General features: G+C 39.7%; 3 protein-coding genes across 8 annotated transcripts in view; 2 read left to right on the forward strand and 1 right to left on the reverse strand.

Moving 5' to 3' along the window:
• Positions 1–4,930, forward strand: part of LOC123510918 (mucin-2-like) — a 56,579-nt gene extending 51,649 nt beyond the window's left edge. For 2 of the 3 annotated variants that reach the window (XM_045266408.1, XM_045266409.1), the window contains exon 8: positions 307–3,806. In XM_045266408.1, coding sequence (XP_045122343.1) covers positions 307–581 — 275 coding nt within the window. In that variant the 3' untranslated portion in view covers positions 582–3,806. Of the gene's footprint in view, positions 1–306; positions 3,807–4,792 lie in introns of those variants that run through there. The other variant, XR_006676643.1, reaches the window with a different exon arrangement.
• Positions 4,931–4,938: 8 nt separating this feature from the next.
• Positions 4,939–10,136, forward strand: LOC123510921 (PRADC1-like protein). The gene is made up of 5 exons (XM_045266414.1): positions 4,939–5,073; positions 6,569–6,702; positions 7,990–8,099; positions 8,723–8,890; positions 9,601–10,136. The coding sequence occupies exons 1-5, from the start codon at positions 4,989–4,991 to the stop codon at positions 9,719–9,721; spliced, it is 618 nt and encodes a 205-aa protein (XP_045122349.1). The 5' UTR covers positions 4,939–4,988; the 3' UTR covers positions 9,722–10,136.
• Positions 10,137–11,269: 1,133 nt separating this feature from the next.
• On the reverse strand, positions 11,270–22,168 carry LOC123510919 (lateral signaling target protein 2 homolog). 4 transcript variants are annotated; one of them, XM_045266411.1, is made up of 7 exons: positions 21,992–22,127; positions 20,255–20,421; positions 18,976–19,074; positions 18,436–18,562; positions 14,442–14,927; positions 14,171–14,259; positions 11,270–13,864 (listed from the first exon to the last, which is right to left on the reverse strand). In XM_045266411.1, exons 2-7 carry the CDS (start codon positions 20,399–20,401, stop codon positions 13,313–13,315), a joined length of 1,500 nt encoding a protein of 499 aa, XP_045122346.1. In that variant the 5' UTR covers positions 20,402–20,421; positions 21,992–22,127; the 3' UTR covers positions 11,270–13,312. The 4 variants fall into 4 exon arrangements, with proteins under 4 accessions (XP_045122346.1, XP_045122345.1, XP_045122347.1 ...); XM_045266410.1 differs by lacking the exon at positions 21,992–22,127 and adding an exon at positions 21,764–21,932; XM_045266412.1 differs by lacking the exons at positions 18,976–19,074; positions 21,992–22,127 and adding an exon at positions 21,764–21,934.
• Between the last annotated feature and the right edge of the window lie 4,343 nt (positions 22,169–26,511).

Genomic DNA, 26,511 nt, shown 5'->3' on the forward strand with positions numbered 1-26,511 from the left:
TTAGTCATTTATTTAGTCAGTAAGTAATTAAAACTAGCAAAAACCCCTTCAAAAATAGCAAAAAATGCCTCCGAACACCTGAAATTTAGTAAAAATCATCTCAGAATTGCCAAAAAGTGCCTAAAACAGCTCTTATTTATCAAAAACACTTTTAAACAAACAAAAGCACCTCATAACTTTTGAAAAACACCTCAGAACTAGTAAAATACATCTTATAAACTCGCAAAACATCACCATCTCCACCCCAACACTCCTTCTTTCATCCACCTACCACACCATGCATCTCACACCACACCACTCCTGCAGGCTCCACCCCGTACCCCGGCATGACTGCGCGGGAGGTGATGCGGCGAGTGCGTGAGGGTTACCGCCTGGAGCGACCCGAGCACTGTCACCAGGAGCTGTATCGCATCGTTACCCGCTGCTGGCACCAAGACCTCAATCAGCGTCCCTCCTTCACGGAAATCAAGGAGGACCTGCAAGAACTCCTAGAGAACTCCCCGACTGGTTATATCGACCTTGAAAACTTCCCAGAGAGCAGTTATTACTCCATGCATGAAAATACCGAGGAGAAATTGTAACGTTGATGTATTGTGGCTTGTATTCTGAATCGCTTCTGCTCGTAATCCACTTCTACTTTCAAAAGGCTTTAGTTGTAGTTACATGGGTTTTCAAGTTTGTTTTTATGGTTCTAGTGACAGATGGACAAGATTTCTACATTATTGATAGCAGGAACACTCGTGAGAACCTGATTGGTCATGGCTGTGGCCTTTGAAAAGAGTCGTGAGAGAGAGAGAGAGAGAGAGAGAGAGTGTTTCAGAATACGAGCCACTACTAGACGCGTTACCTGAAAGGTGATAGTCATATGAGTCTATTTCTCAGTCTTTTAAATTATGAGTCCGTCTTATTATGTGTCTTGTTTATTTTTACTTTTAGTCATGTGTGTGTGTGTGTGTGTGTGTGTGTGTGTGTGTGTGTGTGTTGGCCTGCAGGTATAAACTTTGTAACGAGGAAGAAAAAAAAAGAACAAGAAGGAGGTTTCGGTTACAAATTAACTTTCGACACCTGTACTAGTATATTCTTAACGTAGTAGATATATTACCGTGCGTCTTTTTTCTATGGCTAAGTATGCACAATATAAAAGAAATGTCAACGAATAGATACACGAGCAACAATCCCTCATAATTCGGGGAAAATGCTAATGAGCGTCAAAACTCGATAACAAGATTCACTAGTCTTAAAAAATTCTTATAAAACCGTATCAATAGCGTAGCAAGTAACAAAAACCCACTAAACAATAATTATAGAAAACAAACAGTACTACCAATCACAACTATACCAATGCTGCCAACCATGCGGGACAAGAGAAGGCAACGGGGGTACTTAAGACTATAGAGGAAGTAAGGTGTCACGGTGTTTACCCTGCGTGTCTGAGGCTGCAACGCCCTAACGGAGAACAACCACCGGGACACTGGCGAGGTACGAGGAGAGGAGTAGTGTGTGGGTATGAGGCGAGAGTAGCAAGAGTAATAGACAGGAAGATAGTGTATAGTGTTGGTGTGGGGTGGAAAGCAGCTGGTCTGTTTTCAGCCTCACGTGTGTTGACGAGAGGTGATATAGAGGTGCATTTAGTCCGTAGAGGTGCAGTAAGTCCGGCAGGCAATGCAATGAACAACCTTGGAAGTTATCAAAACGACACATCCAGGTATTTATTAATGTGATTGCTAATTGGTTGTTCACTTGACGCTGGTTGGTTGTTTGGTGGTTTGTGTGTGTTTACGGTCTACAGTATTTCTTTCGTGGGTTTTATTCCTTGTATTATATTCGCCTCGTGGAGTGAATAAAGTAAATATCACTGGCGATGGAAGTATAATCACATCATAGCAACGCCTTGTACGATAATTATGACTCGTGGATAATTAAGTTTTAGGTTCCACGATAGATTTGTCACCTGCTATAGATTAGTGTTTTGAATTGCCTAAGCAAGAAAGTCTAAGGAATATGTTGCGAAGAACATTAACTTTTGCTGTACATTGCGGTAGATTATATGAAACTTAAATGCTTCCAGTGAGGAAACGAAGGGAAATGAGACAACGAGTCAGTTCAACACGAGTCATTATCCTTCCTTAGAGATTGTTATGTGGGGGAACTCAGTTATTTGAGGCCTGTGTGTGTGTGTGTGTGTGTGTGTGTGTGTGTGTGTGTGTGTGTGTGTGTGTGTGTGTGTGTCATAACGATGCATAATGTCATCAGAGTGGATCTGAAATTCTGATGATGTATAGTGCGCATTCTCAAGATGAATGTATTACTTTTTCATTATTTTTATCCCTCATCTTCCTTGCATATCATTCATCTTTTGTTTTTATACTTGGTTAATCTCTTCACACCTACCAAAGAATGCTGGCGTGGTGCCGACTCTCCCTCCCGTGTGATAATTGACTCGGCACGGCAGACACGTCGGTTAGGGCAATGCGATGCTAAGGCCAGGAGAAAGTCTAGAAGTTCGTTTTCAATTTGGCTGAAACTTGAGGAGATATGGAATTATCACTAATATTCTCCGTCTCATTTAAAAAAAAATGTATTGCGTGTATTTTCTGGTCAGTATAAAGATCAACATAAACCTATGATATTCAGAACTTCGAAATATTCAGGATTGTCAGCAATGTTATTAGTTTTCCCAAATGAATATGAAAGTTATAATATTCTAAACTTGGAGACATTGACAATCATCAGTGTTATCGAAAGAAAATTGTGATTCGTGGACATTTCCGTCACGTCATAACATGTAGCGAGTTGATTTCTTTTCGCCATAAATAGATCAAATTACCCTATATATTATACATTATATCAGACTGAAACAAGATAATCGATACACTCATTAGACAAAAAGACTGCAGGTGGCCAGTTGACCAACACACAAGGCAGCTTCCGTCCCGACACACACTGCCAGATTTGCCTCGAGAAGTATGTGTCCTGGCCCGCGTTTGCTGTGCCTTCAGACAGTAAACATTGTCCTAGAGTCGAGCACATGCCAAAAAAAAAGGAGCTTGTCTATTTCTGTTAACCACGTGCTACTACCACTGTCACTTCCTCGCAAACTCGTGCTATCAGACCGTGTTCAGAGATATAAGTTATGTCAATGTAGTAAATATATATATAGCATCCATAAATTATCGCCATATTTATGAGATCTGCTTTCAAATTATATTGGTTCTTATCTCACTCATTTCACCCTCCTCTCCATATCCTCCCCCCCTCCATTGAGACATGACGCAGTAATGATAATGTGCTAATTCAAACAACACATTTTATGACAGTATATTTTTTCTCTCCCATTTTCTTGCACAATTTATATTATTTTGTTATTGTGTTCGTGTCCTGTTCTTGTAAATACTTGTGTAAATAGTTATTGTTGAAATTTGAGCGTAAACGAAACTGTCTCGAAACATCTCTTGCTCCAGCGTGTGTAGTGTTGGGGACTGGCGCGCGTCTGGGTGTGACGAGGTTGTCTGGTAGTTTCCTCCACACAGTACTATCTTCACAAAGGTGGTACTGATGTTAGCTAGAGTATTCTATCTGTTGTATGTATTATTATTATTAATTATTATCATTATTATTATTTTATTATAGCTTAAGGATTTTTTTTTCTGTCCGTCTCCTTTTCATATGTGTGTGTGTGTGTGTGTGTGTGTGTTTCCCCTTCTTAAGCCAATGCAACTGTATATACTTCCGGTTTTTTTCTCTTGATGTACAGAATATTTTTTTTATATATTGTATTTCAACATTTTAATAAAGATACATTTTTATATGATGAATTCATACCCATGAGATAACAGTAAGGATTACCTCTCTCTCTCTCTCTCTCTCTCTCTCTCTCTCTCTGAATTACGTCACAATATGTTGTGTGCGCGCTCGCACGCGCGCGCACACACACACACACACACACACACACACACACACACACATATGCTTTCACGTGATTCAAAGAGAGAGAGAGAGAGAGAGAGAGAATTATTTGCGTTATGTAAACACCATCAATAAACTGCACGTACTCTGCCATCCTCTCCCGCTCTGCAAGTGAGTAACTATTTAGCTGAATCTCGTGTTTCCAGACTCAGAGAGGGAAGGAAAGCCAGAGTTACATAACCACGATCATGAGCACTGAGCAGAGTATTATAGCTCAAATAAGACTTACGGGACTGATAAAATGGGAGGACGGCTGTTATTATGAGCACGTTCTTAAATTGGGTATTTTTAGTGTGTAGTTGCTAAATACATTATTGTAGTTTATTATGGGTTCAAATAGCTAAGTAGCAGTTATTTTGGGGGGTAAATGAAAAATGTGAAAGAACTGTTGTTAATAGCCTTGTTCTTAACAGAGAATTCTTTTTATTTTCATTATTGGCACACGAAATGCATTATTCTGCAATAGTGAGGTTTCAAATAGCTGAGTGTAATGCCAAACACGTCTCAGAGGATGAATAATAAGGATGAAATGCAAAAACAGCTTAATACGCAAGAAAACTAGCTATGACTACAAAACCACCTCTTTGAACTATCAATTTTACCTCGTAGTAGGCATGCAGGTACTGGTAGAAGACAATACATTACTTTACCTTATTACTTTAAATACCTCAGAGTAACGCTAAATAAGTGTTGTAGGGTTAATAAAAGAGAATATATAGTGTAATGATAGAAGTATATTGCCATCAGCTAAATATTGGATCCCTTAATATACATAGTACAGCTTATAAATAAACTATAACCCTTGTATTAATCGCTTCAATTTCAGAGTGCAATAAGCCAAGTACAGGGTGAAGAAGCCAGTTAAATATAAGCCGGCAGTGTGATTTAGTTGCGCGGGGGAGGCAGAGAAGCAGAAGGCATTGGAAAAGTTGGCGGTCGCGGCAGTAGAGGCTGACTGGCTGACGTGTCCTAAGTTATCTGGCCATGTAGTGCTTCCTTCCCACGTCTGTTTCTCGGCGGCTATGCTGTGGAAAGCTGCTTCTCTCCTCCTTCTTGCCCTTCTGCTCCTCCTCCTTCCCCTGCGAGACTGTGTGAGGCAGGAAATATGTGAGTATTGTGTGTATGTGTCAGTGTGGCATTGTTTTGGTTCGTGGTGTCGAGGTGGTGATGGCGGTGGTAGGTAGGCTTAGGTATTTGTATGGTGGTGGGGTTGCTGGTGATGTGGTGCTTGTCAGGTTTCATTAGTTGTGGTGGTGGTGAGTGGGTGACTTAGTAGTGATGGTTTGATAATTGGGGTTAGTGAGTGGTGGTGGTGGTCGTCGTATTGGTGATGTGAAAGTGTGGTGGTGGTGGTGGTTGTGGTTATGGTTGTACTTAATGATTATGCAGTGTGTATGAGGTGATAGTTGAATTTGGTTGTTATGTGAGGCAGTGGTGGTGGTGAGGTGGCCTGTGGTTATGGTAATAGGCTGTGCTGTGGTGGTGGTGGTGGTGGTGGTGGTGGTGCTGCTGCTGCTGCTGCTGCTGCTGCTGCTGCTAACTCCTCCCACTGCCCAACCACCAGTGTTGTATGACAGAAGTATGGTAGTTAAGAAGCGGAGACTGGTATTTTCTCGGTTAGTCTTATCAATTGTGGTTCATGTGTATTTTGTTTCAGCCCCTGTCCAGGAAAAGCAAGCCTGGAGAATGTTGTGTTTGAGATTGGGAACAAAGTCTAAGGAGAATTAAATCCATAAGTAATTGTCAGCAAACTGGGAATATCTGCTTTTCACCACCATATATACCTTCCCTCCCCCTTTTAACTTCTAACCATTCCTCCATCCCTCACTATTCTAACTTTTGATATCACTAACCTTGTTACTTTAGAGGGTTCCATCCCATATCCCCCTACACCAGAGATTCTCAAACTTTTCAGCTCAACCCCCCCAATAAAGTTTCAAAATTTCCATCAACCCTCGATCCTTTAATTCATGGAAAATAATTCCGATGGCAAAAACCATGTGCAGTAGTAGTAGTAATAGTAGTAGGTTTCTATATCAGTGATAGTGGCCAGGAAAAAAAAATATGGTGTATCAAAAACAATGGCCAATTTAGTTAGTAAGGTTTCTTGATGTCTGGTAGGGGTAGTAGAGCTGTGAGACAATGAGTGTTGGTTGAAGGTAAGGTTGCCAGTGCTGCATGAATTTCTGAAGATTGATTAATGAAAAATAATCATCTATGGTACCTGATCTTCAGATTTTTACAAATTATGATTAAAGAATTTACAGATGGAAGCTTTAATAGTCCCTTCAAGCCAGCAGTAATATTCACTATCCCCCCCCGGGTTATTTATCAACCCCTGGATATCATCTACTCCATGGTTGGTCCCATCAACCCCTGGGAGTTGATATTTGATCATTTTGAGAACCACTGCCTTACACTATTCTGACCAGTAAAATTACTGTATATTTCCTACAGTGTTTCTCTTCCTCTATCACCAACAAGCTTGTGTACTCTTGTGAAAAAGCTGGGTATTTGGAATGTTTTGGAATCTTAACTTGGGAATCATATTTATCACTGATTTTAATGTAGTTGTGGATATAAGGCTTTTAATTTTTTTCAGTTTCCAATGCTGTGTGGAATGAGGCAACTATACATGACTTCATAGAAGATGACATCTTCTTTGAGATCTTGTATCCCAAGGAGCTCGGCTACACCTATCGCCTCAGACAAGCTAAGAACTTTGGCACTCCTTTTGTAAGTCTGCTGGCAAGGTTATGTAGATGTGAGGTGACTCACTGGGAAATCTCAAACTAATATATCACATCATTCAGCTTTATTAAATCATGGTAGAGTTTATATTAAGACATAGGATACAAGAAAGATTTAGACAGCACCTCGCAATAAGACACTTTGGGGATGAGGGGTTGTCTGTTACTGTGAATTGTCTATTACTGAGAGTGGTTTGACTTTTTTTTTTTTTTTTTTTTTTTTTAAATCATCTTATTCTATGCTCAATGTTGAAATAAGAGTTCATTATTTTTTTTTTTAGAAATGTACAGTAATAAAAATTTCCTACCAAGAGTAGGTGAATTAAAGATGTAGCTTTCTGCTTGGTGTAATGGCCAATTCTCATGTGGTCCAGTGGCATTCTTAAGTCATTTAATGACTGCCTGAAGGACATTGCTGAGGTAACAAAGAAGGGAAGGAAGACAAGGGATTGTCAGGGCCAGAGTAGTCTACCTCCACACTAGTGGCTCCTCTCCTTTCTCTAACCCCACTCCACCTCCTTATCCTGTCTCTTTCTTTCTCTTCCTGTTTCTATATAAATTGGCAATTCTGAAATTCTTCTAACTTTTGTTCTGCATCATTGCTGAGGTAAAAATTAAGGTGTGTTCTGTATAGAAAGTGTTCCCCGTTCCTAAACATGCAGTCTCACTATGGAATACATTGCCCTGCTGCAAACTCGCCATATGGACATCCTCACAGCTATAGTAAGGCAGCAATCTGCAATGTGAACAAGTACTTCTTGGAAGAAATACTTGAGAGAGAGAGAACCTCATTACAGAGAGAGAGAGAGAGAGAGAGAGAGAGAGAGAGAGAGAGAGAGAGAGAGAGAGAGAGAGAGAGAAACCTCCTTACAAGTTATCTAAATCTTAGACGAACAAAACCAGTTATAATGGTATCTAGCATGCAGTAGATAAACAAGGGCCTTTTTTGTCTTGTTTATCGTGTCGTGTGTATTCATCCACATGGCCTCGCTGGAATGGTGGATTCACTTAAGAAAACTGCCACTACAATCCAAAAAGAAATTGGTTAGTATCTCACCAGTCCATTACTGCGAGGTCCGTTATTGCGAAGTATCATTGTATGTGTATGGAAGTAGGTAGGTATATTTCATAGAGGAACTGCCACTTGTATACCTGATGGCTTCTTACAGCGTCCATTATTTTCTCGCGTTTTAATAAGGCGGCGGCATTGTGCAAGTGATGGTTTGTTTTGTTTTTTCATGTATGCAGTGTTAATGTGCATTGATTATTCCAGGAGCGGGTCTTCAAGGGGATTCGACTGGTGTTAGCCGACCCGCTGGAATGCTGCTCCTTCCCCTACAATGCTCCAGAACTCCAGGGAGCTGTGGCCTTGGTGTCCAGGGGGTGAGTGGTGGTATCAGTATCGGTAGATGGCCACCAGTCATAAGACAGTGCAGGGATTTCTCGAATAATGCAAGGGACACGTTCCTGAAGAGATTGGGTAATTTAACATCACAAAGTGAACACAATTACTGGATGAGTACATATTAAGTGGAGAATTGCATGCAGCTGACATTAAGTTGAAGGATTTGAGTTCTGGGATATCAAACAAATTTATAAAAAGTTCTGTTTTATTATTGCTTACTTGCACATGTTTATATTAAGCGATACCGTTATATAGATTTGTATTGTTAGTATTATTAACCAGTTGCACTCTACCGGTTCTACCTGCCCAAGGAATCAGTCTTAATATTTGAGTTGTTGGTTCCTGCCCACCACAGGTAACAATGAGCTCAAAGCACCACACGAAGGGACAGCGTGTTGGCAGTACACTTTGGGAACACCTGGTGGTCATATTACAGAACTAAACCAGCCACACAACTTGTTCTAAATAATGTGTAATATGAAAAAATTACTAGGTTTTTTTACCTCGTGTTATACCAAAATCACCTAGCTTTCCTGTATAAATCAAACCTTGAGGAAATTAATTTAGATGTTGTGTTGGTGATTAGTTTGGTATCTTCCAGCGGCTGCTCCTTTGTCAGCAAGGCGGTGAAAGCAGAGCAGGCCGGCGCACTGGCTGTGATAGTGATGGACAACGACAAGGACAACGACGAGATGTATGTGGAGATGGTGGAGGACAACACTGACAGAAACCCAAACATACCTGCTGGTTTTCTTTTGGGCAGGAGTGGGTGAGTCTGCCAGGCAAATGAATTGATTTTTTAAGAAGTATGGATGATGATTGTTAGTGGAAGATGTAAGTTCTGATGTAATATTCACAAGCAATTTAAGGAGTGGTATATTAGATGTAGAAGAGAATAGATAGCATAATTGTTGTAGGAATGTAGCAGATGTTTGTGGAATAATTTGGAAAGTTTCCTATGATTCTCTCTCTCTCTCTCTCTCTCTCTCTCTCTCTCTCTCTCTCTCTCTCTCTCTCTCTCTCTCTCTCTCTCAGCCCACAGACCCACAGGATGTACCCCCACAGTATGTTTATGAACCACAGTCACTCCCACAGTCCATTGATAATTCTCTTCCCCACTCAGCCCATAGCTTGTACCCTCACATCATTTATTAATCACACATCCAATTAAATATACAAAATGAACCACAGTCACTCCCACAGTCCATTGATAATTGTTCTCTTTTCCCCACTCAGCCCATAGCTTGTACCCTCACATTTATAACCACACAGCCAATTAAATATACAAAACAAATCCCTTGCATACATAGATTCTCTCAGCGTTCCCTCTCTAATGAATTGATTTCCCCATGGTCAACTAAAATGCAAAACAAAATTGAGCATATGTATTGCCAACTTTCTCACCTTGTGCTTCTCTCCCTCAGGTACATGAGAGCATATGTATTGCCAACTTTCTCACCCTGTGCTTCTCCTCCTCAGGTACATGATTGCCAGGACTCTGAGGGATGAACATGAGGAGGCTGCAATAATCAACATTCCAGTTAACATGACGTCCGTTCCGTTCCATAAACTTAACCAGCCGCCCTGGATACTGTGGTGACCCAGAGCTGCTTAGGTGTAGATTGTTATGTACAAACTGTTTTTCGGACTGAGTCTACCTCAGGAATTTCCTTCAATCCACAGTCAATAAGGAAAGGCATTCAGTTGGCAATACATTTGTGCAAAGCTAATTTAACAGGGCAGCTCTAGTTTATTTTCTTAACTTCTCCATCAATAGACAAATGGTGAGGTGGGGATGCATTTTGAACAGGGCAGCTCTAGTTTGTTTCCTTAAGGTCTCCATCAACTGACAAATGGTGATGTTCCTTAATAAAGAGTGATCATGTATAGCGAGTTTCCTGTATGCAATCTATCACATACTAAAAATTTTTGAGTTCACATCAGCCACCTTAATCTATTCAGATGTCACATTCCTCATTGTTAAGTGTCTACATTTAATAAACTAAAACAAATCACTGGTAATCTCTCTCCCTCTTACATGACACTTGAGCAGCTATTACATGAACAGGTTTTAGGTCACCAAAGCAAGTTCCTGCAGCAAAATGACGAATTACACGGTACAGCATATACAGCATATATTCTGCCAATCTCATTAAGTTTCCGAGTTTACCACCGAGCATTGCTGTTATGCCAGCTGACCTGCTCTGAACATAAAAGTTCACGATGTTCCACCTTCTCTTTTTGCTGCTTCTCATTCAAGAATAGACTAATCCTTAACAATGAGTAGCAATTCACACCCATTGGTCCAATTTTAGGGGCTTGAAGGCAGTTCTTGGTGCTGATCAAGAAAAACAATAAAAAGCTTAAAATAATGAAATATAAAGTAATATCCTGTATACCTGGCCCTTTCTCTCCCTCGACACTACTCGTGGATACCCTCGACACTACTCGTGGATATAATTAAGATTATCAACAGTTGTTACTTAAGTCTTGCACTCATCAAAATGTTTATGCAACAATTCTTGATCATGAATACATTAAAATAACCTTTATAAAATCCTGAAGTGCATTAACATACTGTCAGCAGATGAAATAACCTTTATAAAATCCTGAAGTGCATTAACATACTGTCAGCAGATGAAGATTTGCCACAGCAGTGATTGTTATAGCCAAAGCTATGCTGAATCAAATCACTTTCCAAAGGGATACTGGTAGCAAACTTGCCCGTGTAATAGCCGCTTCACAAACACTTAACTGCTGATTGAATGATGAATGGTCCGAGTCATTTTAGACAACAAGGAGGCTGATCTTGTGGTTCATTTACATTCACAAAGGTTCTACAAGTGGCAGCGAGTGGAGGAACCTGTAAAAAAATAAGTGGCAGTAATGGTTTTGCAAGAAGAGCATGAAATTGATATAGCAAATTTAAGCAACTCATTAGAATTAACAATATTGCATCACACTGACCTGCATCTAATGATATGTACTTCTTATTTACTTCTTTATGCTGATGAACACCTGACTCACTCAAACAAGCTGCCCAAGTGTTGAGGCGAAACACCTGCACCACCACCAACACTAACACTAACAAAGGTGAGGCATCTCATGGTGCCAGAACACCACCACACCCCCAATGCATACACTTTACTCCCTCTCGCTACATAAGGCATTTTTATTTCCTCTTCAAAGGGATTCATAAAAAAATCAAATACAATAACATCTTAAAATAACCAATGTGTCTTCATGAAAACAGGAAAGACTTCAGGACAGACACTTCCCTTTGTTGATAAATGCATAACTACATTTACCATACATAAAAACTTCAAACATGGTGCACCTAAGATTACTCCAACATTTTGATATAACATATGCAATACACTGGATACTGAGGAGACAAACCAGTGAGAAGGACGATAGAAAACTGAGGGTGAAATAGTACTACACATATTCTCTAACATATAAATAGTAGACTCTAATATTAAATTACTTAGGTATTTCTATTACATTCTATGTGAAGACAACCTTTTGTAGAAATCTTAGAGAATATATAGTACTCTTCATTCACCTTTAGTTTTCCTACCAACTTCTCCCTTTACTTGTCTGATCTTGGTCCAATAACTCCATTCATAAACATACAGACTAGTGGACAAAATTTCTATGTTGACCAGATCACTCCTGCTAATGACTAGATCAATCCACTTCACCAATCTCTGCAAAACCTGCTTCACCACAACACAACAATGCTCAGGAGAGAAAAAAGAGCCTCTATGGATAGTAAACAATGACAAACATGATATAAGCAGGCATAGTGAAACCTGTAGAGAAAGTATTCATGATCAGCTTGAGTCAATAATGTTTGCTGGCTTGAGAAAATGCAACTAAATTGTTTAGAGGATTGATATCGAGGGAAATATATGACACAGTACATAAGATGCCAACAACTCACTTATCACTTAAAGACCCCATCACCACCTGAAGGAAAAGATCTGGTAGGGAACCCTCTTAGTGACACCCTTCACAACTATCAGACATGCATCCTTAGTCCCGACTCGAGCCTTAATCTGACACCACAGCCCTCTATAAATGCAACATATGGAATGAAATGTCTTGCAAATACAATACTCTCACTGCTAAGCAAATTATAAACTTCATACAATAACAAAAACAAATCTGATAATGTATATATAGTAGCAAATATCAATATACACAGAACACTGCCCAATGTTCATTAATGATAAATATGATTAACAGAAAACAAATGCAATTTAACAGAATAAATCTATATTAATACTTAACACAAGCATCACATACTTGACAGCCAACACTTCAAGTCTCAAGTCACCAAGGAAAAGCAGCAGCAGATTCACCGGTACACAAAAGAGAGAGAGAGAACCTGCCTTTAAATCCCACACAGGTCAATAACACTGCAGTCCCCTCACTAAACTAAATAGATGGATACAGTGTTTCAGCACAGAATAGCATTATGGGTGAAGATGTAAATGGTGATAAGGGGCACACTACTGGACAAAGGTCAGTTAATGCATCACACTTGCTCCCATTGTGCTGTGTGTTTTATCTCAACACTGTTAGGAATCTAACAGGACTCATTCTCGGGGAGTTTGTCACCAAAGGAGAAAACTCAATGGCACTAAACACAAAAGGAGTAAGTCAGAAGCTTACTTGGCCTTCATTCATGGCTACAACTGATCATGTAGTCTGTCTCCCAGTGAGTGGATGGATGGATGGATGGCAGCCTGAGCAATATGCCAAGATGCCAACACACCTCCACCAGGAACAAGTCTTTCCACCTTTCTTTCCTCTTTCCTCAAGGGAAACACTACCCTATGGGCCACACTTGGTCCTCACAATGGGTCCCAAGATCTACCAAACCACGCAGCACTAATAATAGTGTGTATAGTACTTTCAATAAAAATATAGCTATTATATTTCTCAAAGGCTAACTATTTTATCTTTATATAACCAACAACTTTAGCAAAGGTTAATATATCTTCCTTACACTTCACGGTATATAAAAAGAAACATACACTGAGCGAGAATGAAGATGAGAAATAGTGGGGAAAAACTTTTGCTATTTTTGGAATATGAACAGAGAATTTGTCACTCCCCTAAAGCCAGACTATTAGCCACATACCATGACACAACTGACTTTACCACTGCACAGAAGCATCTATCAGGAATCTCCAACTTTCCCTGCTTTTGCTGTGCCACTGAAGGGACTACCATTGGTTCCCTTCAGTCTGAGGGGCACAGGAGGCTGACCCTGGGACAGACGAGAGGAGGCTGGGCTGGCATTGTGGTGGTGGGGAGCAGAGGTGGGTGGGGCAGGAGAGTTACTAGTGGCATTGTGTGTGTTGGTAGGGGTGGTCTGCTGGGAGCTACTCAGTGACTCTGTTAACGTGGAGGTAGCGTTATTATTGGAGGTGTTGTGACTGCTATGGTGGTGATGGTGGTGGTGGTGACCATGGTGGTGGCCGTGATGGTGGTGACCGTGGTGGTGGTGGCCATGGTGATGGTGGTGGTGGTGGTGATGAGCCTTGGGAGGGGAGTCGGTGCTACTCCACTGGGCAAAGATGTGGCTGGGGGCACTCTTCCTCTCACTGCTGCTGGTGTTCGTGTGGAGACGCTCGATGGATTCTGAGAGCTGTGCCAGTTTCTCCATAAGAGTGTGCATGTTGTTGTGGGAAGCCCTCAGTCCTTCCTCAGACAGTGGAGGGTAAAGGTCCTGGGGAAAACAACAATAAGCACCACTGCAGTGTCACCTTTGAAGTGTTTAGTATATATTTGCATCACTACAATATTTACAAAGGAAGAACAAAAGGCACAGAGTCAAGGAGAGGTTATACCAATACAATTACAATAAAACCTTTGAAAATGAGACCTATCAAAATAAATGCACAAAACCAACTGTGCGACAATGTAAGGTGATGGATAGATGATAATGACAGATAGAGATAAGTGATAGAGATAACACACAAGAAGGAATGGAGAATAAGAAGAGACTGAAGAACAGAAAATGTCCACACAGCACCTGCTCCGCTCCAACATCGAAGTGCAGCCGTGCCAAGCGTTCCTGCTGCTCCCGTATGGCCTCCATCTGCCTCAGCCGCGAGTCCTTCCCTGCAAACATTCCTTCGTGATGCCTCCCTCACCACACACCATCACCATCACCATCACACAAGAGCTTCTCCATGAAAATGTGAGCAAAAAAACAAATATATTCAAGTACTCATGGGCTACATAACAGAGGCAGAGGAAAGTAATGGAACACCATCACAAGATAAACAGTGAAGCGATCTCACCAAAAGCCCGCAGACTGCCGGCCTGGAAGTCTTCCATGAGCTGCAAGAGTCCCTGCTCAATCTGCCGCACATCCGCCACATCTGCCAGGAAGGTGTGATGTTGAACAGGCCGATCCATCTTCCGGGCATCCAGACCCGTCCTGTACCGCAGCCCTGACCGCATCCCTGACCTGCTCAGCCATGCCCTAGAGGCATCACTCCTCACCGTGCTAGGGGTGCCCCGGCCAGGAGGCATAGGCAGCAGGGGCATGGGACTCACCGGGGTGGAGCTTGCAAAGGTGAAGTGGTCGCCAGACGGAGTGACGTCTGTGCCGCTGGTGGAGGGTTTCTGCCCCACCTGTGTCTCTATGGGAGGCGGAGGCGGTGGAGAGCGCACCCAGGGGAGGTTGACGGCCTTCCTGTTTGGAGCATTAACTACTAACCCCTTCATACCTGGACTTGCTGAGTGGTCCTTGTACCTTGGGGTGTCTGGTGGGTGCTGGGCGGCTAAGGGGGTGAAGCAGCAGGGCGGGAAGGTGCAGGGACAAGCCATGCACACCAGTGCCGGGAAACAAAAGGTCAGTAAGCAAACTAAACAATAACAAAATTAACGGTGACAAAGAAATAAAACAATGAAATACAAATACAACAAAAGTATAAAAAAGAAGTAATGCAAAAACAAATTTCTTGAATTATATGAATGAACTGAAGTATGTGTAGACTATAACAACACATACACACATTTACGTACATAGACAAAAAAACAAAAGGCCATACAGGTAACTGACAACCTGCTTGGGATCTTCAAAACAAAATACTGAAGGAGACACTGTAGCAATGAAAACATTTTGAAGCAAGTGAACACTGATGAGACATATCTAACCATGACACAAGGCAAGACATACTGGAGTACATGAGAGACAACAGAAACAGAAGAGAAAGAATGACATATGGCAGGGCTCTCAAGACCATGGATAGCATAGCAGCAAAGATTTCAGATTTAAATTTTGCTCTAGATAATACGTATAACTAATGTCCACTAGCAAAAAATTATCCAAACAAAACATATTTACTTATCTATAAACCTGATTTCTTGTCAGGTCCACAACAGGTACAATAGTGTGACCATCTAAAAAAGCCTGGAAGCCCTTGCTATAAAAGATCAGAGTTGTACGAGGCACTAAGGAAGCTGGGAGAGCAGAACAAAGGAAAACATCAGAGAAACAATACACTTTACTATGTACAATGATCTATTAACTCATACGTACATAAGAAACTATTACTGCATGGCTGGATGACCACACAGGAACATGCACAGAGTAAAGACAGCTGTATCATGACAAACAGACACACAGACACACCAGGACACATACACTGATGTAGCCTTCCATACATTCACACATAATGGAGTATTGTGGCATGTTTCACCTCACTGCAGATACACCCTTCATATTACATTGCCTTCTGAAAACCACTGTGTCTTTCTAATGGCACTTCATCACCTCATCATCCTTTATGTCTTTGTATTCCCTTATAGTGATGGTAAAGATTGGTTTTATTTAAAGCAAAATGTTTCTTCCCTAAAATTTCCTTCTGGTAGTGTCTTGTTTTGTTTTCAGGATGATCTTCTACAGGGCAGGCTATCAAGATTATCAAGACTATCACAGTTTTTCCTCAGTGCCCAAATAATTACCTTTACCCAATTACCACAATTATTTACACCATTATATAATTTCTGTGGGAATTTCCCACACATAATATGACCAATTACAAGACATTCATTCTTCTGACTTTCCCCTCACTTTTCAGTCAATACAAACTATTACACGTACATTCTATGCATTCCTGTTTTCTGTTCCTCTCCCAAAATACTCAGCACACATCTCATATCAGCTTCTTCTCCGAGAACTACACTGCCACTACCTAATATTGCACATGCACATTTATATAGATACAAAACTAACTTCATGATCAATAATGGCTTACTGTGTCTTTGGCACAATATTTACAGCAATATTTTGAGCTAGCACTGGTACAGTCATGGTCAGAGACAGAGTAACCTTTACACTCTCTTCTACAGCTGGGTCCACACTTGTTGCATTTACACGTATCGTATCATCGTTGCGTTGCAGTGTGGACGGGAGAGCGTTGCACCGTTGCGTATCAAAATATGATACAAAGATACGCAACGGGCTCGATCCATCATTTGTCGGTCTTTTGCCGTCACATCAAAGGAATGATACGCAACGCATCTACCTTCATGTGGACGGGGAGCGTTGCATCGTCCCGTGACTCCCGTTGCAAGCTCAGTCTTGTAGAGGATAGCCAGGAGTACAGTTGTAGCTCGTGTGTGATTGTGTTTCATATAATTATATTATATTATATATTATATATATATATATATATATATATATATATATATATATATATATATATATATATATATATATATATATATATATATATATATATATATATATATATATATATATATATTACACCTTTTTTAGTGTGAAGAACTATCTAGGTACTAGAAAAATTCTGAAGAGATACTGCAGGCTGGTGTATGAATCGCCGGTGGCCAGAAAGCGTAGTGTTACTGCTAGCCTTTCCTGGATGGGAATTGCTTTCCGAAACTTTGTGTTTTTTTTTGCAATTTTCAAGCCAACTTCAGACAAGAGAAACTCGAAATCAGTTGGGTGCATCCTTGTAAAGTTTTTGTAGAGTCCACTCACGTGTTGGAATTTTAAGTCCGCCAACATAGTTGTTCCACTGCACATCTCCTTCTTTCATATAGTTTAGTAATCCACCAACGCCGTGACTTTCTTTTCCTTTTACTAACTTGATGTTCATGAATAAATATATACGCGGCCGCAGCCAACTGCACACTTGCACTCATGGGTACTGTCAGGGAAGAAACTGGATGATACTGTTGCATCACGGAACGATGATACGACACGCGGATACGCAACGGGTACAATATACACTGTCGCACCGTATCGTATCATCGTTGCGTATCACCATGCGATACGCAACGATGATACGATACGTGTAAATGCAACAAGTGTGGACCCAGCTTACAATGTGAAGACTTCTGATCTGCAAACAATAATCTTGCAAAACTTGACAACTGGTAGACTCTTGACAGATTTCATGAATCAAGAATGAGAAGAAACTTATAACACAATGGATATTAATATTTTTGCCTTCTGTTTAAATCTGAATGGTAAATTCTTAGCAGATTAGGGGGCTTAAGATTAAGAGAAGAAAACATGAAACACAATGGAAAATAATGAGGCAAGGTACATGACTTCTGACCTATGACTGCACTGCACTGATCATTACATTCACTTATAACAGCCTACTTAATTACAAAGGTGCTCGGTACTAAGAGATTCTAATGTGATGCTTCTTGCAGTACTGTTGGTCAAGCGCTGATGGTACTAACGTGACAGAAGCAGTGGGTGTTTATCTACTAGTGTTTGGTGTGCCTTGGGTCATTCCAGCCTTACTAGTCTTACCTCACACCTCCTGGTCAGCTTTGGACTTCCCTAAAAATTCTTTGCATAATTTTGTATTCATTGGGGAAGAAATTTGGAGGATCAGAACTCACCACATGGTATACTGATACACACACTGACATCTTGCCTGCATTGCTGCTAGGCACAGACAACATCACACAACACTGCACAACATCACATCAAACACTGGGTACTGGCAACATGTAAATCATTCTATACATTCCCTCACACCTTCCCTTGTACAACCTAAACGAATAAAAACATCCCACAAAGATTTCCTAAAGCTCTGGACCTTTAAACAACAAAAGAGACAAATCCTGTGCAAGATAGTCCCTAAAAGCACATCAGAAGAGTTAATAAGCTACAAAAACACACATCAGAACTTAAAATCTGTTACAATACCAATTATGATTTTTCAGGCTTTCTTTTCCACTTAAAACCACATTATATATTTGAAAGGCAACACACTGTATGAGAAGTAAAGCAAGCCGTACCTTTCTTCTGTCCGATAGAAGCACTGGGAGTTGGACGCTCTCGGATAATCTTGCTAAGGTCCATCTTCCTCTCATTCGCCCGTTCATTAGTGTAGGTGATGCGGGAGGAGCCAGGTGGAGTGGATACCTGTCAATGGTGGAAGAGCTCATTTATTGTACTAACAGTCTCAAGGGTTTTACATCTCTCTCACTCTCTCTCTCTCTCTCTCTGGACTGTTAAAGTACTTGTGTAGTTACTGAGTTGGTGTACATGCCTGTGTGATGCATACTATAAGATTACAAGGTTTATGATGCATTTGAGTTGTGTCTCTTCAATTAGTATGATGCAGTGCCTTTCATAACAAGTGTGACCATTAAGACTCAAGGATTCATAGTCACATGCAATAAAGCGTCATTCACAATATACTCAGACTTAAAAGCAATGTCACTAAAGAAAATAAAAAAAAAATGTTCGCCTTCCTTTCAACTAGTTCACTTCATAATGACAAGAGGCCACACGGAGCACCATTGTGAGCCCCCCCACCAGCAGCCAGCACTCACCCGCAGTGCTGGGACTGGCTTGCTGCAGCTGCCACTTGGAGCACTCACCATCCTCTCCAGCTTCCTTTTCTCCCCAGTCAGAGTGCTGCTTGAGGTGGTCTGAGGGAGCACACCAAAACTCAACATACTAATGCCTGTGTCATTATCTGTCTAGCACTACATACAAGGCTGCTGAAAAATTTTACAATGTTTGCCACCCACTAAAGACATCTTCCTTTATAAAATCATTGCTGAAGGAACTGCCCTGTGTCATTATCTATCTACCACTACACACGACTACTGAAAAATGTTACAATGTTTGCTGCCAACTAAAAACGTCTTCCTTTATAAAATCATTGATGAAGGAACTGGTGTGATGCTGCTGTTAATTAGATTCTGCACTCATAAATTAAAATCCAACTCAACCACAGCTAGCCATCATCACAAAAAGGGGACCATGAGTGAGGAGAGTGGATAACTAGAGTAGAAATCATCATTTGGTTGAAAATTCTTATTTCTCCACTGCATGGTTGAATATTTTGAGAGTTTCACCAATTTCTATATACTAGTCCTAACCAATATCTTTTGTGACATTCATCCATCTTAAGTCTTCCTCCACACACCTGTCACATGGCCCTCACCTGCTCACACCTTCATAATTAAGTACTGGAGAAGAAAATCAAGCTAGGATTCTTGAAATACATATACAAAATCACCTTCATAAAGCACTTCCACTGAAAATCACTTGTCTTCATAAGTACTAACAATTTCTAAATATCTTATAATACGCAGCAGCTCCCCACACACCATGCTGTCCATGTCAGATGCTGCCAGCCACACAAAATAAAAGGAAGAGGATGCAGAGAAAGTAAAAGTCATAATGCAGCAAGTTCCCTTAGATCTCATTACATATTGTTGGGTTAAGTACATTTCATTACATTTACTTAGGTTGGGGCTATGATCAGCTGTATTAGGCTCTGTTAAAAAATGTTAGGTTAGATTAGCAGAGCATAGTGCAAGCAAATACTCATACAATAATTATAAATTTAGAAAAGTGCACGGGAATGATAAATATGCATGGATCAGTCACGAAATTAGTCGAACATGATGGATACATACAACTCATACTTTCCATAATGTGTGTAATTCTCTTCCACTTACAAGTCAACATCATGGCACAACACAGGCTGAAGAAAAAGTCATCCATATCAAATAAAACACGTACAAGTACACTCATGCCTTACTCAGTCACCAAGAGGAAGCAGTCACTCAAGGGAAGGGTGCAGAGCAGGGGACTCACCACGGAGGAGTAGGATGGTGGAGGGCTGATGGGGAAGGCTGTCTCATCACTGGCTGGATTAATGAAGGGGGAGGACTCATCATCGTTAGTGTTGGTGGGAGAGAGAGTGAGTGTTTGCAGCTCACTGTCATCTACCTTCTTGGACATTGTAGCAGCTTCTAGGTCTCCTGGGAATTAACACTACATATAAACTCTGAAACTCTCTGCTTGCTTCTCTATCTTCATCTTCCTATGCCTTCAATTAATTCAAGAGAGAGAGGTTTCAAGACATTTATCCCTTTCTTTTAGCTAACTCATCACAAATTGTTTATGATGTTGACAACAATCTTTAAAGATTTACCATTTTTTTTGGGGGGAATGAGCTAATGCACTGCGACTGACATGCACCGAGGAATGCTGTTATGCATGTTCATTAGTGTTTGTGTATTGCCACATTATTTGTGCATGCTTGAAATCAATCACAGTGATTGGTTCTTTTGTTTGAGCATGCTGCCACTGACAAATAAAAATAACACATAATAAATCTGACCAACCAGAGCAGTTTGTGGAGAGATGCAACTCAATTTGAATCTGTGTATAGAAGATGTCTGAACGGGCAGGATGTCACCAATTATTTCCATTGTATTGCCAGATTTTAAGAAGAGCAATAAGTTAATGATTTCATATTAATTTCTTAACATTGCTAATCAGGTTAAGTTAGTTTGCTTTGGTTTGATCAGTTTAATTGTGTTAGATAAAGTTAATTTGCTTTGAGCAAGACGTATCAGCAGTGCGTGTCGCCTCAACTTGGTTACATTAAGTTAGAGTTAGGGTTAGGTGGGATTAGACACAATTAAAGTTAGGGTTATGTTAGTTTTAGTTACATAGATAAATTTCAATAGGCTGGTGTAGCCAGTGGTAGCAACGAGTACTGTCTACAGCAGTAACAATCAATATTTTGGACTGTTACTTTTGTGGTACTCTCTGATAACAAAACTATTTTCTTATGATATATTTCCATCAGGTCTGTATTAATCTATTTCTTCATTTTCATGGCAATACAATACTCTCTGAGGGACCAGACCTTGTTTTTTGGGGAAGGAAAAATAGAAAAAGTATTGATTTGCGACGGAAACAAAGTGCATATTCATTCAAAACGGATCAAAACTACCAGAAAAGAAAAAGAAAAAAATATATATATATATATATATATATATATATATATATATATATATATATATATATATATATATATATATATATATATATATATATATATATATATATATATATATATATGAGAGTGTAAATTTCCCTTATATTCTAGACTAAGCAGGAATCACCAGAAACAAATATCACAGACAAGGTGAATGGCCAAACACCGCACGCATACACCCATAGAAAGTCACAGCATAGCAGTGACAGCACCACACAGGGGGAGGAGTGGTGGGTGACCCATAAAGGCTAAAGAGCAACAGTGACAGATGAGTGGTCAAGTGTCCAGAGGAGGCAGAGAGCTAGAACAATTACCCTCAGCGGAATCAGCCATCCTGCAGAAGACATGGTCACCAAATACCAGAACGTGCCAAGTGACCACCTCGCAGTGCTCACTAAACCATCATGTCACTCCCACAATTCCCAGCACAGACCACGCCCAGCAGACCCATCACCGCACATGTATTCCCCAGACCCTCATACACTCACCACCACCAGTACATTAAGGTCACTAGTCTAAACGTGATGTAAACAAGTATTCACCTGAGGGGGCGGCACGGCGTCACACACACACACACGGGCGCGCTGGTCCATTGTTGACGTCGCTTATACAAAGAAGCCGACCTATTTTCTCTTTCTTTTGTCCCTTCATCTCCTTCCTTCGATAAAATATAAGCGAATGTTGATATCTTTGTTATTGTGATAGAAATGAAAAAGATGGTATTTAATTATAGTGTTACAAATATGAGGTTCCGATGTTCCACTATTTGAAGTCTGGATCAAGAGATTGTTTCAGTGTGACAATGATAATAATACAGACAATAATAATGATTTAGTATGATTTATTCAATTACTTCTTCGTCATAAGCAACACAGATCCTTGCACATCCAGCCTTACCTCCTCCCCCTCCCATCTATGTGATGTAGCAAAAAATTATACTATTATCTTTGGAAAACAGCTGTACCTACTGAGAGAGAGAGAGAGAGAGAGAGAGAGAGAGAGAGAGACCAAACCGTTTAATATTTTAGGGTATTTAGGGTATTTAGTGTAGGTGACACGGTCCTGCATGGTGGGCGCGCATAAGAGAGCGTGTGTATATATATATATATATATATATATATATATATATATATATATATATATATATATATATATATATATATATATATATATATATATATATATATATATATATATATATATATATATATATATATATATATATATATATATATATATATATATATATATATATATATATATATATATATATATATATATATATATATATATATATATATATATATATATATATATATATATATATATATATATATATATATATATATATATATATATATATATATATATATATATATATATATATATATATATATATATATATATATATATATATATATATATATATATATATATATATATATATATATATATATATATATATATATATATATATATATATATATATATATATATATATATATATATATATATATATATATATATATATATATATATATATATATATATATATATATATATATATATATATATATATATATATATATATATATGCATAGGTAAACACACACACACACACACACACACACACACACACGGCTAGGCAAATGGGCAAGCCTCTTAATGTGTAGCCCATGTTCACCTAACAGCAAGTAGGTACAGGATGTAACTCTGAGGGGTTGTGACCTAGCTTTCCCGGTGTATGGAGTGTGTTGCGATCTAAGTCCGACCCGAAGATCGGTTCATGAGCTTTCAGCTCGCTCTGTAATGGGGAAGGCTGGCTGAGCGACCAGCATACGACCATGGTGAATTACACAGGCAACCACCATGCAGTGCGCGGTTACAGTCTTTCACTCCTTAAGTCGTTGCTCTTCCGTGCGGTGGTCGTCTGTAGGTCTGTCTGCCAACATTGTATTGTGTGAGTGAGATGCTGGCTTTGTACTTTAACACCACTATTATTCATGACTTAGACTATGTTAAGGTCAATTTAGATGGACTATATGGTGTTTTATGAGAGAAAGAATCCCTAGCAATAAGTTACATCAATCCTGTTCATCACAGTCCTCCATCTTTCCTTTAGACACAAATAACAGATAGACAACAAAAACTACACCCCCACACAGATAGTCTAAAGGTTCACATCACTGTTGCCTACAATAAGAAAGGGGACCAATGTCATTCACCTCTATGTATATTGCGAAACAAATTAACTATTTGTCATTATTTTCATCTTATTGTTCTCCAGCTTATGTACTGTGAATTAACCCCACCCACACATAAACCTACCGACTCAGTGATCACTTACAAATTCATGCTCGTGCTTACAAAATACTAAAACCATTGTTCAGTTTACTGTCCATATCAATTTGGAACACTCTGCTGAACCTGTTATATTGGTCAAGAATTTGAAATTCTTCAACGTAGCTTTGTCACATCCCCTTGGATACTGCCACCATGCAACACCTCAAAGTACCAACAAATGCACTTACAATTCACTAGATATACACTAATACCAACACCACACCACAAAACACACCCTATACACACCCGACACACACAAAAACCATTTTAATCACTCAAAGCTAACACAAAACACCCTGCAACACCTCAAAATATAAAAAGCTCACTCAAAACACACCAGAGACACCCAAGTTACCAGTATCTTCTACACACACACACACACACACACACACACACACACACACACACACACATGACCCCTGGTTTACACAAAAACTACTTAAAGCACTCAATTTTATCCGAAAACACAGCAAAATTACCATGAAACACTTCAAAATGACTCCAAACACACATTACTCTAGACACCCATTTTATAAAGAAATCATCCTAATATGCACTAAAACCACTTGAAATACTCAAAACTACCCCAAACCCCCTAAAAAAAACTCTGCAACACCTCAAAATGTCGGAAAACACAGCCAAAACTCACTAGAAACACCCAGTACACACAAAAAACACATGACACTCAAACACACCCTAGACACACTCAAAACAGCCTACAACACCTGAAAATGCTACAAAAAACACCCAAAACTCACTAGACACACCCAGTACACTCAAAAATCACTGGAAACACTAAAAACTACCGCAAAACACACTCAAAACACCATGCAACACCCTCAAAAACACTGAAAACATACCAATACTCATACACGCCTCTACACCACGCTCAAAGCACGTCAAATACACCTAAGGGACCTAAAACACACTGAAAACATACGAAATGCACTCAAAAACACACTTATAACACCTCAAAACACCCTGCAACACACGTAAAACACCCCAAATGCGTACCAAAAACCAACAAAATACATTATAAAGAATTAAAAGGGGCACTTACCTAAATATTACACCTTGGCACCTTCTCCTATTCCGCCTCTATTTCTCGTTTCTTCTTGGTCTTCCTCCTTCTTCTTCCTTCAATTGCTTCCATGTACACGTCTGAGCCTAGAAACACATCAAAACATTAGATATTAGGCAAAATATTAAGGATGTGGAGGGAGACTGTGTTGTGACTTGGCTTCTCCTCCTCTTCCTCCTCCTTTTCTCCTTCCTTCTTCTCCTTTATTTCTCCTTCTGCTACTAATATCTACATACTTGAACCCAGAAACACATGAATACACGCAGGAATCACTAGATACTAGCCAAAATATTGGCGAACTGCGGGTTTGGAAAAGAGGCGGCAGCCTGGGGCTATGTTGGGTCACCACCTAGACTGTGGCCATCACAGAGAACGGGAGCGACTCGGCTAAATTACGTAAATCATTTCATTTCAAAAATGACTTTTCGAAAAAACGAAGCCACCGCCGAATACCTATTATTTTATGACGTGATAAATAGGAAAACTAATTTTCAAAATAACAAAACAACTCCATCTTAACTAGTTTTTGAAAAATGTCTAAATTAAGTATGCTAAATATAAAAAACATTCAAACTTATAAATTTGCTGAAACGCCCTGCAAAGTCAAGCCATTTTCACTTGGCGAGTATTTTACCATATTTCACGGAATCTGCGCTATCTTTTAGGGCATTCTACAGCGAGTTACACCGAGAAGCACAAACATGACCAAATAAAATAAAGAAAAATAAGACACTTTTTCAACACCACCAAACACCATTTCAAAGTCCACATATTTCACTCAATAGATTGATTTCACGCTTAAAAGAGAACAGGCGATCCTGTGATGCCTCAAAGGCCCACTTATACCTTTAAATAAAAAAGCTCATAAATCGAAAGGGAAAATTTTGACCGTTAAAAAGCCTTTAACATACGCCACAAAACACCACTAAATGCCACATATTTATCCAACACAGGCGCGGAATACACTTCAAACACAACGAAACATTTATAGAAACCATAAAATCATACCATGGAAGCGTAATATTAACGTCAGGAAATATATAAAAAAAGTAATCACTCTCACCCGCCAGAAGGCTGGCGGGGGTAGAGGGATGGCTGGGGGACCTAGAGGGGAGGCGGACCTGAGGCAACACCGGGAAAGATGGCGGCGGGACCTCCATATTTAGCCTTTATCATCTCACCTAGCCAAAATTAAGCCATACAGACAACTTTTAACTATGGTATATGAAATGGCAGACAAATGGTTCCATTCTGACACATGTTTGGCTTACGGTAAGTAAAGGAAGCAAATATCAGCGGCTAATACAAACGACTTGCTCTTTTTAATGCTCGCTATATCATCACTTTTCAATATTTGACTACTGTTTTCACTCTCATATGTAAAGTTAACCTAGCAGTAAGTGAATGGCCTTATATATACCTTTAATTGATGAAGATAAGGCAGTGTGGGAGCTTGTGGTGAAGCCTTGGACTGCTTGTCTTCCTTGGTGATTCCCGCTGCTTGAAAACTGTTGGTAACAGAGCAACACTTCACTTCACTTATGTGTGTGTGTTTGGGCATACATAGGCATGTTTTGGATGTGTGTGGGGGTGTTTTGAGTGTGTTTATGAGAGTTTTCAGTATATAAGAGTGTCTTT

The sequence above is a fragment of the Portunus trituberculatus genome, chromosome 30 (genome assembly GCF_017591435.1).
Source record: "Portunus trituberculatus isolate SZX2019 chromosome 30, ASM1759143v1, whole genome shotgun sequence".
In the NCBI taxonomy this organism is placed as follows: Eukaryota; Metazoa; Arthropoda; class Malacostraca; order Decapoda; family Portunidae; genus Portunus; species Portunus trituberculatus.

What these genes read in the sequence shown, in the direction of transcription:
- LOC123510921 (XM_045266414.1), top strand. Translation starts at nt 4,989, where the DNA reads ATGCTGTGGAAAGCTGCTTCTCTCCTCCTTCTTGCCCTTCTGCTCCTC. An exon ending in CTGTGTGAGGCAGGAAATAT is followed by an intron (nt 5,074 to 6,568) that starts GTGAGTATTGTG and finishes AATTTTTTTCAG; the next exon opens with TTTCCAATGCTGTGTGGAAT. An exon ending in TTTCTTTTGGGCAGGAGTGG is followed by an intron (nt 8,891 to 9,600) that starts GTGAGTCTGCCA and finishes TCTCCTCCTCAG; the next exon opens with GTACATGATTGCCAGGACTC.
- LOC123510919 (XM_045266410.1), bottom strand. An exon ending in CACCATCCTACTCCTCCGTG is followed by an intron (nt 19,075 to 20,254) that starts GTGAGTCCCCTG and finishes GTGCTCCCTCAG; the next exon opens with ACCACCTCAAGCAGCACTCT. An exon ending in AGCCAGTCCCAGCACTGCGG is followed by an intron (nt 18,563 to 18,975) that starts GTGAGTGCTGGC and finishes CACCATTGACAG; the next exon opens with GTATCCACTCCACCTGGCTC.